We start from the raw sequence: 15,800 nt of genomic DNA on the forward strand, positions 1-15,800 counted from the left end.
GTAGAAATAAACCACAATGAGATACCACCTCACACCAGTGAGAATGGGGAAAATTAACAAGGCAGGAAACCACAAATGTTGGAGAGGATGCAGAGAAAAGGGAACCCTCTTGCATTGTTGGTGGGAATGTGAACTGGTGCAGCCACTCTGGAAAACTGTGTGGAGGTTCCTCAAAGAGTTAAAAATAGACCTGCCCTACGACCCAGCAACTGCACTGCTGGGGATTTACCCCAAAAATACAGATGCAGTGAAATGCCAGGACACCCGCACCCCGATGTTTCTAGCAGCAATGTCCACAATAGCCAAACTGTGGAAGGAGCCTCGGTGTCCATCAAAAGGTGCATAGATAAAGAAGATGTGGCCTATGTATACAATGGAATATTCCTCAGCCATTAGAAACGACAAATACCCACCATTTGCTTCAACGTGGATGGAACTGGAGGGTATTATGCTGAGTGAAGTAAGTCAATCGGAGAAGGACAAACATTATATGGTCTCATTCGTTTGGGGAATATAAATAAAAGTGAAAGGGAATAGAAGGGAAAGGAGAAGAAATGAGTAGGAAATATCAGAAAGGGAGACAGAACATGAAGACTCCTAACTCTGGGAAACGAACTAGGGGGTGGTGGAAGGGGAGGAGGGCGGGGGGTGGGGTGACTGGGTGACGGGCACTGAGCAGGGGCACTTGACGGGATGAGCACTGGGTGTTATTCTGTATGGTGTCAAATTGAACACCAATAAAAAATAAATTTATTATTAAAAAAAAGAAGTTGAAAGAATAAAATAAAAATACAATTTTCTTATTCTTGTAATGTGTTTATTTTATACAATGTTTTAAGAAAAGAAATGTTTTAAGAAAATGGCAGTAATTTGCAGCATATACAATTATATTCAATTTTATAAAATGTAAAGACCTCTAACTGTGTTTGTTATCACTCAAGCGTATCCAAAATAAAACAAAGGTCTATTATTTCAGACTGGAAAATAATATGCTAAATATAATAAACAATTTTTTAATTTTTTTAGTTTAACTAGACTTGCAACTGGATTGTCAAATTTCTTAATGATATAGCAAACTGACTCTTTAAGGCAGGAGCCACACAAATCAAAAGGAAGAAATTAATATTTTATTTATCCACTACTATCATTTCCTGACCTACTATGTATCTAGTCCTCAAAACAACCCTCAAAACAAGTGGCTCACGAGATTCATAAAATAACTACAGAGAACTTCTAGAAATGAGAAATGTAACAACTGAAACAAAAAACACAAAGCCTAGTTCAAAAAAGATGAGGCACAAAAAAATTAGTTAAAAAAAAAAAGAACACAGATCTGAAAAAATTAATCAGAACACAGATTTTTCTTTCTAAATTGGATATCCTATGTATCATTAATTCATTATATTTATAACAAATCTCAAAAGTGCTTCAAACTATATTAAGTAAATATATTTATATAGAAAGAATTAAAATAATCTTTTACTTCTCTTTTTTAATGAAAACAAAACGGATAAAGGAGAAGAATAAAGGTGAGTTCACTGAGATTCAACATCTAGAAAACAGATGTTCCAGAAAGAAAAGATAAAACAGAGGGGAAGAAACAATCAAAGAAATAATTCAATGAATTTTCCCAAAAGTGAATATCCAAAATGAAGGGCCAATACTTTGGAAATAAAACACTGCTCCAAGGGGATCCCTGGGTGGCTCAGCGGTTTAGCGCCTGTGTTCGGCCCAGGGCATAATCCTGGAGTCCCAGGATCGAGTCCCGCATTGGGCTCACTGCATGGAGCCTGCTTCTCCCTCTGACTCACTCTCTCTCTCTCTCTCTTACTCTCTCTCTCTCTCTCTCTGTGTGTGTGTTTATCATGAATAAGTTAATGAAATCTTTAAAAAAAAAAAAAAAGAAAAAAAGTCAACACTGCTCCCAAGACAGAATACGACCAAGTTTAGAAACAGTGTAGGAAAAAAAAGAATCTGAGTTTCCACGGAGAAGAGAGACAAAAAAAAAAAAAAAAAATAGAGGGGAAAAAAGTACATGAGAATTCTCAAGGGCAGCCCTAGAAGCTAGATAATTGGGTAATATCTTCAACATCCAGTTGGGTAATATCTTCAACAACCAGTTAAGAAAATTATTTCCAACCTACAATTCTATTCAGCCAAATTATCAATTAAGCATGAAGGTAGAATAAAAGCCATTTTTAGACAGGCAAGGCCTCAAAAACTATATACTTCCAGATGTACTCTTCCTTAGGGAATTACAGAAGTTCACCAAAACAGTGAAATAAACAAAACAAAACAAAACAAAACAAACAAAAAAAGGATCCAGGAAATAGGTGATGCAACAAAAAAATATGAAAGCAATCCTCAGGATGATGAAGTCAAATTCTTACACAAGTTCTTAGGGAAACAGCTATGCAGCAGATGCAAACTCAAATCAGAAACAGTGTACTAAAAGGAGCTCTATATTAACAGGGCTGAGTTTAGCGTCAAATCTAATAAGTGTACTTAAAAACTTGGCAAAGTAAAAAGTTAACTATAAGAATAAATACAAGTGAGAAGTTACCAGATAGGTCTTACTCTAGCCTACAAAGCTTCTCCATGACTTAGCACTGGCTTTGTCTCTTTGACATCAGTATATTACTCTATTCAATTAGCTTCAGCCAAACTGGCCTTCTTGCAGTTTCTAGAAAATGGCCAGCACACTCCCAAGTCATTTTGTTTTGGCTATTGCAAAGAACACTCTTCCCCCAGATATCAAATAAGGAATATCCCTTGCAGGTCTTTGCATAAATGTCACTTTCTCAGTGAGGGTAACCTGTCTACCCTAGTTAGAATTACAATCCATACCCTACTCCCCACCCTGCTGCTGTCCTCCATCCCCTGTTCATTTTTCCACACCAGACTTATCAGTTCCTTAAATACTTCATGTTCATTGTTTGTAGTCTGTCATCCCCTCTAGAAGTTCCATAAGGTATATACCAAGCATCAGGAACAGCATATGGCACAGAGTAGGAAATGAATGTTTACCGAATGAATGAGTAAATAAATGAATCAACAGATAAATAAGAATGAGAAGGCAATCACACAATACTACAGAAGGTTCTTGTCTCACCCGTGAAAGCATCTACATAACCCTAATAATATTCACACTAGAAAATCACAATTGAACAAGTGAAGGCTAGATTTTTATATGTGAGGACTGAGTAAGAAAACTAGATACTCATCTTCCACATAGAGACATTAATAGGAAATGTGTAAGACAGAGAAATCAAGAAGTAACAACATAAGCATTTTTATGTATGAAAACAATCAAAGCTATCAAATAAAGTGGCCAAATAAAATAGATCAAAGTAGTTATCTTTGGAAAGAAATTGGGTGAAAAGTTCAGTGTTTTAAATTATTTAACAGTTGAAGCTATATGCAGATAGAACTCCAAAAAGGTAAATTTAAAAAAAAGTCACATGTTGGAAGAAGATACTATATGCACATAACCCAGAATTAAATAATGTCAAGACCAAACACTCAATAAAAATTAAGAAATTATATAAAAAAGCATTTCACAGGTGACAAAACCTGAATGGCCAATAACATGAAAAGCTGTCCAACCTCATCAGTAATCAGGGAAAGAAAATTAAAACCACAATGAGATATTCTTTTATACCTACCAGATCAGCAAATACTTAAAACTGAGATATCGAGGGAGCTAATAAAAAAACACAGAAACGTTCATGCACTGCGGATGGAATTGTACGCTGGCAGAAAACACTCTGAAAAATGTTTGCATTACCGAGTAAAGTTGAAGATGTACTTACTCAAGAATTCAGCAATTCCACTACTACTTATAGATCCTACAGAAACTCTTACACATATGTGTCAGAGGAATGCATAATCATTTTGGCCACAGTACTATTTTTATAACCAAAAAAAAAAAAAAACCTGGAAACAAACCAAATTTTCACTTACAGGAGAATGAATAAATATGCTGCAATATATTCATAAAAAGAAATGTCCAAATGGTAGTAAACTAGAAAAACATGCATCAAAAAGCAGGTCTCAAAGGAAGATTTGTGTGTCTTCCGTATGATTCCATTTATATAAAGTCAAACAGCAAAACTAAGAATGAGTAAAGTGTTAAAACTATAAAGAAATCAAAAAATGATAAATGCAAACTTTAGGACAGTGGTTATCTCTAGTGGGGAGGGGATGAGGGAAAAGCACATACAGGACTGTGGGGGGTGTGGGTTCCTTTGCAGTATAAAAATCTCACAATCATAAAATTCTGAACAAAAAAGACCCATGCCTGAACAGAATATAAAAACTGCACACCTTTTTCATCAAAAAGACTTAAGTACAGAGAGGGTCAGAGAGTTTAAGGACTTACAAACAGACACAGAGTAAGTCTCAAAATTCAGAATTTAAGCTAGGTTTGTCTGATTTACAACTTGGTAACTCTTCCCAGTTAGAGAACCAAAAAGCTAGCCTGGCTACCTTATAAAACAGAAAAATTTCACCCTCAAATAACAAAATTCAAGAAAAGAAATCACCAGAAGTAAAAAATTCCCAATTTTCAATGAAACCTCAATGTAGGTGGCAAATCCATGGAGAAGTGGCATATATGAAGAAGGGGCAACAGAGGCAGGAACCAGCTGTGGAACCATCAAAGCAGCCCTAGTCCGCAGAGAAGGAAGGGGGGCACATGTACTGAGACGTCCTATGCAAGGGCACTTCACACAGAGCATTTTGTGAGTTCTGTCAACCTGCTGGAGTCCTAGAAGTTAGGTACCTACATTTTACAGATGAGGAAAATAAGATTTAAGAAAGAGAAGAAAAACTTCCTCATTGCCCAGTGTAGCTCAAAGCTCAGTCAGCCAGATGAACAGAAATACTCAGAAGAGGACTACAACCATATTATAGATACTGAAGACAACTATACTAGAAAGAAGAAAATGAGGAAGTCAAAATAAGCAGAATGGACCATTTCTTCTCTCTGAAACTGTGCCAAGACTTTTCCATGCACCTGATGCTCTACCAAATAGAAGAAATGGTTGCTTACCTGTGGCCAGGATGGTACACAGCTGTGTTGATTCCATGAGGATAATGACTACTGAAGCTGAAACAATGACTCTCTTGATAACTCTGATTTGTTCCAACACTAAATTTAAGAAGAAAAAAATACCAGGAAGGCACAATGAGAGACCAAAAAATACCCACTACAACTTTTATAATTTAAAAGGCACCACCAAATACAGCTGCAGATACAAAACCACCAGAACACTGATAGTTATTAGTGGTAATATGAATAATAGAAAAACTCTAGGAAAAGGTAAAAATTAACTATCTATACTCTGACTCAGTAGTTCCACTCAAAGACAGTGACCCAAGAGAAATAAAAGTACATATCTATAAATACTTGTATAAGAATGGTCATAACAGGGATCCCTGGGTGGCGCAGCGGTTTGGCGCCTGCCTTTGGCCCAGGGCACGATCCTGGAGACCCGGGATCGAATCCCACATCGGGCTCCCGGTGCATGGAGCCTGCTTCTCCCTCTGCCTGTGTCTCTGCCTCTCTCTCTCTCACTGTGTGCCTATCATAAATAAAAAAAAAAAAAAAAAAAAAGAATGGTCATAACAGCTTTATTCACAGTATCCCAAAACTGGAAATCAGAAGTCTGCCAAAAGAACAAATCATGAATGTTATGGTCTGAATGTCTGTGACCCCACTATGGAATGAATGTCTGTATCCCCCAATAAAAAAAAACTTAATTTTAAACCCCTAATGCCATTGTGATGGTATCTGGAGGTGGGGTCTTTGGGAAATCATTAGGTCATGAGGATGACGCCCTTATGAAAAGAATTACTGCCCTTAGGAAGCCAGAGATCTAGCTAGCTCTCTTTCTACCATGTGAGGAAGCAAAAAGTCAGTAGTTTGCAAACCAAAAGAAGTTTCTCACCAGAACCCAACCCTGCTGGCACCCAGAACACAGACACCCTTGGGAAGTGTGAGCAGTAAATTTCCGTTGTTGATAAGTCACCCAGTTTATGGTACTTTGTTGTAACAACTCACACTAGGACACATGAAATATTCATACACTGAAATACATTAGTATTATAATAAAATGGAATAAACTGATACATGAAAAAATACAAATAAATGTCAAAATATGCTAAGTGAAGGAAGCCTCAGACAGGATAGTGCATACTATGAGTCCATTAATGTGAATTACCAGAACAAGCAAAACGTATCTAGGATGGAAAAAAAAAAAATAAGCAATAGCTGCTCTGGGGGTAGGTGTAGACAGATTTACTGGGAACGAGCAGGAGGGAACTTTCTAGCAGGATGGTAATGTTCTGCATCTTCATAGGGGTTTGAATTACACAAGTGTATGCATTTGTCATAATTCACTGGCTGGTACACTTACAATCTATACATTTCATTGTATGCAAATTTTATTTCAAAAGAGAAAACTATAAGAAAATGTTAAACTTTTAATTAATGACATGCATACTAAAGCATTTAAGTATTAACTCTGAAATTCATTAAAAAATAATATTAATGGCTAGATGGAGCGATGGACAGAAATGTAATATACAAGCATAGTAAAATACAAACTACAGAATTTAAGTGAAGGTATAAGAGTATTTACTATACAATTATTTCAACCTTCCTGTTATATTGGCAATTTTTCATAACAAAATGCTAAAAGAACAAACAAAACAAAATCTGACACTAAGCCAGAGAAAAACATTTCAAATAGGAGTTCCCAAATAAAGTATATTTTTACCTTACAAGGTAACTTTTAAGTTCTCCTCGGTAATTGATGACCAGGAGTTCTGCAGACCACTGTGCACTGGCTTTATATTCTAAAAATATCAACCCGGCAATGGCATAGCTCAAATCACCTGCTAAACTGGATGCCTATAGAAAAAGAGGCAAATTAAGTTTCTAAAAGATTCCAAATAAGTTAACACATGCATAGTTGGAAGACATCCCAGTTGCTGGCCTTGCCAGGTGCACATTACAACAGTCCCAGAACTGCTCCAGATACTGAAGAATCATGCAAATCAGAGTGCCTAGAACCAGACACCCAACTTTACACCTGCCCTCCCAACAAAGGCTAGAGCCACACAACTCCCTTTGGATGAGAGATTCACCTAGATATGAGAATTTCTGTTGGGACTGTACTTCTGTTGGGGGGGCGGGGAGCAATGCCACCATTCAACCCCAAAGAATTCTAAGATACAGAGTTCAGATATAAGCTCCCAAATGATGATTTTCATTGCTAGCAGTAACTAATGCTCTTAAAAAAAAAAAAAAAAAAGAAAAAGAAAGAAAGAAAAGAAAAGCCTTGGGGCACCTGGGTGGCACAGTTGGTTGAGCATCTGACTCTTGGTTTCAACTCAGGTCTGACCTCAGGGTCATGAGATCAAGCCCCAAGTCAGACTCTGCGCTCAGCACAGAGTCTGTTTATTTCTCTCTCCCTTCACTACCCCCCACACATACATGCCCGCTCTCTCTCAAATAAAATAAATCTTAAAAAAAAAAGTCTCAATCACTTCCATTTGCCCCATCAGCAGCTAAAAGGAAAAGACAAAACATTCGCTCAATGGCAACCTTTTTCAATGAACTAAATATCAGGCTATATTGTTAAGGATCTGAAGGCAGCACCTTGGGAAGCACACAAAATAAAGTTTATCACGGCAAATGACTCCTTACTGTCCAGAACCACAAAATAAATACTGCAGCCAATGTGGCTACTGAACACTTGATAGTTAGTCCTAAGTGGGATAGACTATAAATATAAAAATAAACATGACATTTCAAACACTTGGAATCAAAGAAAGTAGAATAGCTCATTAATAATCTTTATATTGATTACATGTTGAAATAATATTTATGATATATTAGGTTACATAATAAATTTCACCTGTTTCTTTTGACTCTTAATGCTACTAGGAAATTTTAAATTACACATATGACCACATACATAATTCACATTACTTTTCTATCAGACAGTGCTAAGTCTAGAAAACAGTGATCCAAACTTGTTAGTTTGGCTCCCCTGGACTTCCATAATATGAGCCTAACATATTTTTTCAAGTTTTCTCACTCATTATTTCTGAACAAAAATTGTTTTCTATGTCACAGGTTCTTATCCCTAAGCTTCTCATTAAAAATCAGCAAAAACGTGTAAACAAGGTTAATGCCCAGAGCCCACTCCAATCAATTAAATCAATTTCTGTGGGTTGAACCTAGACAACCAAGTAATTTTATTTTCCTTTTCTTTACAAAGCTTCCCTGCTGATCCTAAAATGCAGCCAGAGTTAAGCACTGAGGATCTACCTGCCTCTGTATCTTGTTCATTCAAGGGAGGATATAAAGTAAAAAGCACTGGATTCCTGAAAGAAACAACTTATTAACTGGATTGCCATAGGAAAAGTCATTCAACTGCCTCTCAATTTCAGTTTTCTAAACTGTAAAATGAGGATAATATCTGGCCAATCTACTCAAAGGGTTGTGAATATTAACTAGGAGTATATATCAAATTCATTAATAAAGTATAAAGCACTATACAAATACAAGTTATTACCACCATTATTTTTTTCTCCACTCTCTCTTTCAATTTCTATCCCCTTTAGAGTATCAATTCCAACTCCTTGGAGAGCTGTTCCTGTTGTGACCGCGCACGGACTGCCTTCCCTCACTAGAACTTTCTACCATTTTTCTGTACCTTGGTTTAGTATTTACTTACCACCATGTTTCCATAATGGTGGACCACCTCTGAATACTGTATTACAAAATACACAGAAAAAATATTTCACGTACAGATATCTACTAGAACATCTTACATTCACAACTTATTCAGATTTATAGGTCTATTCCCCTCTCGTCACATTCGGTCACTCAAGTACCTTGGTACTTTTTGAATGCCTTTTACGTAATCAGTTGAAGGTTATGCACGTACCGGGGTAATAACAAAGAGTTCACTTCCCATGAGATCAAACACCCTCACAGTTCCTGTACTTTCAGCATAGGCCAGCAGGGTACAATCATAACTCCATGCTACACGTCTCCACTGGGGTTTAGGGTCTTTTGGAACTAGAATGAAAAGAAAAGAAGTGCTTTTAACAATGCGTTACACAGATAGTTTAGTTGCAGTAACTATAAATATTAACTAACTATTCAACTACATTATATCCTCTCCCAAGGATTTCTAATGCTTCAGTTCAATAGAACACTTTCCAGAGCCACTCCAAGTAAAAGTGGGAAGTATAAACCACAGCAACCTCTGCCCCACTTACTTAAGCAGCAGAGACTATGGACAACCAGGGTCTATTGAACGCTGAGTATGACTTGGTCTGGAAAAGGCTCAGAAAAGTACACCTCAAAATATTTATGAAATTAAGATAGATCAAAAGCATAGAGAATGGGCAGAAAATAATTCCAATCCAATGAGCTGAGCAACTCTAGCAGCAACAAATGAAAATTTCAACAGAGATCTTTTAAATATATCAAATATAGATACCAAGGAAATACAATTGCAGAGTTATACAGACACAGTATTGGAGAAATGCATATACACACATATGATTCATATACACATATATTAGGTGAATCAACTACTATCCTATTCAGTCCTACAATTATAACATTTAAATAATCAGCCTTAACAATCCAACATATGCCTCTTTTCTGAGTTTTTTCAGTAAAATAAAAGAGAGAGAGAGAGAGAGAGAGAGAGAGAGAGAGACCGTGAAACTCTAAACTGATAGATTTGAGGTTTTTGATGTTTTGCTTGCTTCACTATCCCCTCATTAGAAGCCCAGAACTGAAAAGACTGGTAGGACCAGTGCCCTCCCTTTATCAGCAGGGATTCCAAATGATTAGGGGACTGACAAGGTAAGTCAAGAGCAAAGAAAACCCAAAACCTAGTGTCCCGCCTTCCCAAACGGTAAGCATCTCACTACCACACAACTGGCTCTCAGTCTGGACTGAGCCTCAGAATCACCTCGGAGTGTTTCTGAGATTCATTAAATTCTCTCTCCTCTCTGGCCACTAGAATGCCTCAGTTCAAGCTGCACTAATCTCTTGCTGAGCCTCTCCCAACAGCCTCGTAACTGGTCTCCTCCCTTCAGTTTCTTTTTTCCCCCCAATCCTTCCTCCATAATCTCCAAAGAGATCTTTCTAAAAGAAGGAACAGACACATCCTGCAGCTGTGTGGTTCTCCATTTCCAAGAGAAGCAGGGCCACAATCCTCCACACACACGGAAGGCCCCTGACAAAGGGTTCCATCACAGGCTTCCAGGGTCACCTCCCACCACTTCCTCCACCACACAGCTAATAAGCCATCAACAATACAATCACCTGGCAAATAAGCAAATCATGCATACTCCAGGCTTTCATACACACTGCTGCCTCTTCCTAGAATGTTCTTCTGTACTCTTCAAATGGTTTTCTTTTGTTACAACCACTGTGGTAACAAAGGGGTACCTCCTCCTTCCTTGGCACTCTTAGAAACTGACTGCTCTCCTTTCTGTGCCCCCAAATATGCTGTACAAAACTCTTCCATAGCATTTATCACAACCTATTAGGTTGTTTACATGACTGTTTCCCCCGAGTATCTGAGCTCCGTAAAATCTACAATGTCCTATTTAACACCACCATCCTAGAAACTGGAACAGAAAGTGATTAGTGTTTCACTAATGAGTGAAGACTAAGTCTTTCAGAAAAATCTATATTAACAGGGCAAGGTAACGGAAAGAGTTTACCATCCCTCAGAGACTACCAATTAAACATGAATTACATAACTAAAGTTTTCTTTCCATCTAGATGAGATACCATAGAATTCAGACTTCCCTTTAATCTCTGTAATACACATAACAGATGTTCTGTATATGAAGAAAGAATACCAGACATCAATGAGTTTCTTTAGTTTGACTATTTATCGACAGGCAAGAAGCATACAAAAAAATCCAACAGGGCCCTTGAACACAGGAGGATTCATTAAAGACTAAAAAAAATATATATATATATATACTCTAGGAAAGAATTTTTTTAATGAGAATAAAAGAAAAAGATCAGTTCTCTGTCTTTATAAAGCTATAAAAAAAATCACACTTGGAAGTAAACACAGGCACAAAATAATAAACAACATAAGAATACAAGACCTGCCTACACACAGATGCTACACAAACACCAGCTTGAGGACAATTTAATGCCCTGAAAAATATTCACATGCTAAAGAAACACAGAAATATTTTTCCATTACTGTTCTACCTGTGATAACAGGTTCTTTTCCTCTTATTTCATTTTGATAGGATAAATAGATTTATACACCACATTCTTTATCTAAAACAAGTTCCATCTGAAAGGGATTTGTTTTCACTATTACTTCTAGTCATAACCAGTAGCTCCAGGAAACCCACCATGTGTTTTGACCCAGCTAAAGATATGTTTTCATTACAAAATAAGATTTCACATAACAATGTAAAAACAAAGACTTTTATCACCAGATTTTTCCAGCTGACTATGTGGTTTTGGAGAGGAATGAACAGTCCAGATTTTTACAAAGCAAGTGTCAATGGGGTTGTCTGAAAAGTATTCAGAAAAGCTGCTGGTAAAGTTAGCCTGCAATCTGACACTTGCCATGTTCAGAGTGAGACCCTTTCTTCTCACTCATATCTTGCATCAGTTGTGGCCCCTTCAACCAGTGGTTGCCAAGTTCTTTCCCACTTGGCGCTTTTGTCTGTGCTGCTTTCTCAGCCTAGGGCCCCCTTCTCTGAATCCTTTCCTGGCTCCTTTTCATCTTTCAGGTGTTGATTTTTTCAATTTCTCAAATATTTCAGTGATACAGATCACTTCCTCCAGGATGTGTTCTCCGGCCATCCTGTCTATGCAGCCTCAAGGTCCCATTGTTCCCCACTGTCCAACGATTTCACTTCCTTATCTTCACATATCTTATCCCAAACAATTATACATGTGTTTGTCTACTTTTTATCATCTGTCTATTCAATGAACTATAAACTCCAAAATGCCAGGTGCTGGGCCCATTCTGTTCATAAGAGATGCCCAGCACTCTGGTGGTGTAAAAGGCAATCACTCTAGATCAGTGCTCAGATTAGAAAGAGAAACAGTGAAAGATTAAGAAGCAAGATACACTGGGTTCTATTCTCAGTGTTGCCATAAAATGAAGGGTACAACCTTGGGGAGATCACCAAGGTGCAGCTCCCTCATGTGCAAGATGAAAGGTTGAATGAACAATCTCCTGTGGGGCAACTGGGTGGATTGGTATATTAAGTACCTGTCTTCAGCTCAGATCATGATCTCAGGGTCCTGGGATCGAGCCCCACATCCCGTGTTGGGCTCCCTGCTTGGCAGGGAGTCAGCTTCCCCTTCTGTCCCTTCCCCAGCTTGTGCTCTCTCTCACTCTCTTTCAAACGAATAAATAGGATCTTTAAAAAAGAGAGAGAGAGAGAGAGAGAGAGAGAGAGAGAGACTTGCCGAGAAGGTAAATATTTGAATGTTTGAAATAACAGTGTTGGTAAAGACATGAGAAAAATGTTATACTCCTGGAATGAAAAGTATAACCATGAAGAGAAATCTTGAAAAAAAAAAAGGAACAAACGCAATTACAAAAAATTATAAACAAAAAAAAAAGTTCTGTGGACAAAAATAAACACAAAAAGTACACCAAAACAAATTTAAAAGGAAACAGACTGGGTGAAAATATTTGCAATACATATGACCAAGGGTTAGCATTCATACTATCACATCAATAAGAAAAAGTAAAGTAATCTAAGAGTAATGTATGGCAAAAGGATTGGATCTAACAATTCACCAAAAAGTAAACATAAAAATAGCCACTTAATGTATGCTCTACCTACTAACTAAAAATATGCAAACTGAAAATTAGATTTTTTTTTCCTTTGCCTGTGAACCTAATGAATATTTTTTTAAATAGGTAACATATGGTGCTGACAGTGGAGAAAAGAAACAGCTTCAATCATTCCTTTTTCTTTTTTTTTCTTTTTTTTTTTTTTTTTCATTCCTTTTTCATAGTTGTATAAATAGGTGTAACTTTCTGGAAAGAATTATAGTAGTAGCTATTTTGAATACTATACCCAGAGACCAACAGAATATCATTTCCAGTGCCAGGGGCTGGTGCGGGGGGCGGGGGGGCAGCAGTTAATGGGGTGCTCAGGAGAAGGACGAGTTGAGTAAGAAAAAGAGAAAAGAGAAGAAAACAAGCCACTGTGAACAACCTAAACCTCCAACAAGAGTGGAATAGATAAAGAACCATGTGGTTCACATTCTTACAATAGAGTGCTGTGGCTACATTTAAAAGACTGAAATAAATTTGTATACACCAACTAGGAAAGCTATCAACACCTTCAGAGGGAGAGCAAGCTGGAGAACAAACTATACAAGATAATCTCATTTTTGTTAAAGAAAAAAGTTGATCCATGTATATACAGCTTCATATAAACAAAGAAGGTTTTATATTAAATCATTAATATAATTTCCTATGAAAAATGTAAACCGAAAAAAATTTTTTACTTTTTCTGTTTTTTGTACTGTTTGAATTTGTTACACGTATGTACTGCTTTTGTTATTTTAAAAAAAAAAAAAAAAGGTAACTAGTCTCAGTCTACATCTCCCACCATAAAAGAAATAAGACAGGCAGCATTCCAGAGGAAGCAAGGCAGAGATGGAGCTGTAAAAATCTGCAGAGATGAAACCTGGGTCTTGGGACATACACATACATACATATATACACAAAGACACACACACATACACGCATAGATTCTGCAGGACCCAGAACAGATGGCTACTGGGGAAAACAATTGGAGTTGTTTGGAACTTGGAGAGGATGTGGGAACATTGGAGTTCCACCCCATCAGGGTAGAGAGATGTCAATGAACACTCAGAGCTCTCATAAGCAATCCCAGAAAGACCCCACCTTAAAATAGGACTAATCTAACCCCAAAGTAAAAGCAATTCTAAATCATGTAACACTTAAGAACAAACCTTAAAAGATTAAGCTGATCCCCAAAGAAATTATCCACATCCCAGAACAAAACTCAATACTCAATTAGGGAAGAGAACAAAACTTACTAACTCAGCTCCATAATGTTGAGCATACAGTGTTAGAAAAAATAAATAAATAAAACACAAAAAGGGATGCCCAGGTGACTCAGTCATCTGAGTCTTGATCCCAGCTCAGAGTCATGAGTTCAAGCCCAGTTTTGGCCTCCATGCTAGGCATGGAGCCTACTTAAAAAATGTTTTTAAATAAAAAAATTAATTAAGAGCAGTGGGTGTTATATGTGACTGATGAATCACTAAATCCTACCCCAGTAATACTACACTATATGTCAACTAAATTGAATTTAAATGAAGAATTAAATAAAATCAATTGATCATAAATTAAACAAAAAAAATTTTTAACATTAGATATATGAGGCAGGAAAATTTCCATAATCATGGGAAAACTTATCCAATAGAAATATACCCAGAAATGATACAAATTAAAGAATAAGCAAAGACTTCAAAACAGCTATTAAGCACATTTGGGAATTCAAAGAAAAAGAATATATAGAGAATCTCAACAAAAATGTTCTGGAAAATATCAAGTCAATTTTAGAAATACAGAAATACAAAAGACAGTATCTGAGCTTGTGCTGTCAAGGGGCCCACCAGCAGGTTGCTGGGATCTCAGCATACTTACAATAAAATCTGCTCCTTAGCACCAGAAGCTCTAATTTATGGTATCTCAAAATCAGAAATATGAGAAAAATCTCTTGATTAACATAGTATAGCTCTAAAAAAAAAATCTAATTTCTAATTCTATGTGCTATTATTTAGGTCACTATTCAGGACAAAAAGAGAAAACTAGTATTTATGGCCTAGCAAACACAGCCAACACAAGTTGCAACCTCATTTAAAACATTCTCAAATGACATCTATTTTATAAAGCAATAATTGAAAAATATCAGAATGGAACCAAATAGCTCCTATTTCAGTTTGCAGACTGTGCAATATATAGTTTCAAAAATGCATTAACACCACTTTGGCTCCTTTTCTCCAAGCTTACACAGGAAAAATCATTCAGCATATGAGAGTTATTCCCATAAAGATGAGTCAGATAATAAGCAAATGATCATTAGATCAAATTATATGAAATGGAAAGAAGCCATTAATGCAGCATTAAGGTCATAAATTCACACATTCGGAAGCCAACAAAATAAAACATTAGTTCTCAAAGCATTATTATCCCATCCATGCTGCCACATTAACTATACACAGTAAAACCTCTAAAAAATGTTATAATTTGTGTGAAATAGAGGGTTAAGCTTCCCATTTTCATGTTAACTTGCAGATTTCTCAGTTTACATACTAAGTGTGGATATCTAATGTCATAGCTCAAAAGGGCCCTGCAGGTCTGAATCACTCTAACATTCTGAACGTGCTTCTCAGCAGCTCACAGTGGGCTCCCCAAACCCTCACCCAACAGAAGCACAGCACTGGGGAAAAGGTAACCGAATACCCATCCCTAAATTATTCCAGGAATTTCTTGATCTTTACACATTATGTAAGCCAGATCTGGTCTACTTTAATAAGCATTGGTGAGGAAACTATTATCGAAAGTAAGTTCAAAAAAAAAAAAAAAAAAAGAAAGAAAGTAAGTTCAGAAAATGCTAGAGCTCCAAGCTTTAGAAATACACAAATACTATATATTTCTCAACAAGATACTAAGCTAACAGGGTCTCTTATCTATCGTTTGTGGTATGTATACATATTT

At 36.8% G+C, this 15,800-nt stretch overlaps 1 protein-coding gene across 3 annotated transcripts in view; it reads right to left on the bottom strand.

Annotated features, from left to right (window-relative positions):
- Positions 1-15,800, bottom strand: part of NBAS (NBAS subunit of NRZ tethering complex) — a 318,587-nt gene that overhangs the window by 287,496 nt on the left and 15,291 nt on the right. For all 3 annotated transcript variants that reach the window (XM_025454622.3, XM_025454623.3, XM_049096130.1), the window contains exons 7-9: positions 8,964-9,097; positions 6,783-6,916; positions 5,054-5,152 (exon numbers count right to left, since the gene is read on the bottom strand). In XM_025454622.3, the coding sequence (XP_025310407.1) occupies positions 5,054-5,152; positions 6,783-6,916; positions 8,964-9,097 (367 nt within the window). The remainder of the gene's footprint in view (positions 1-5,053; positions 5,153-6,782; positions 6,917-8,963; positions 9,098-15,800) is intronic.

This window comes from Canis lupus, chromosome 17 (genome assembly GCF_003254725.2).
Source record: "Canis lupus dingo isolate Sandy chromosome 17, ASM325472v2, whole genome shotgun sequence".
Taxonomy (NCBI): domain Eukaryota; kingdom Metazoa; phylum Chordata; class Mammalia; order Carnivora; family Canidae; genus Canis; species Canis lupus.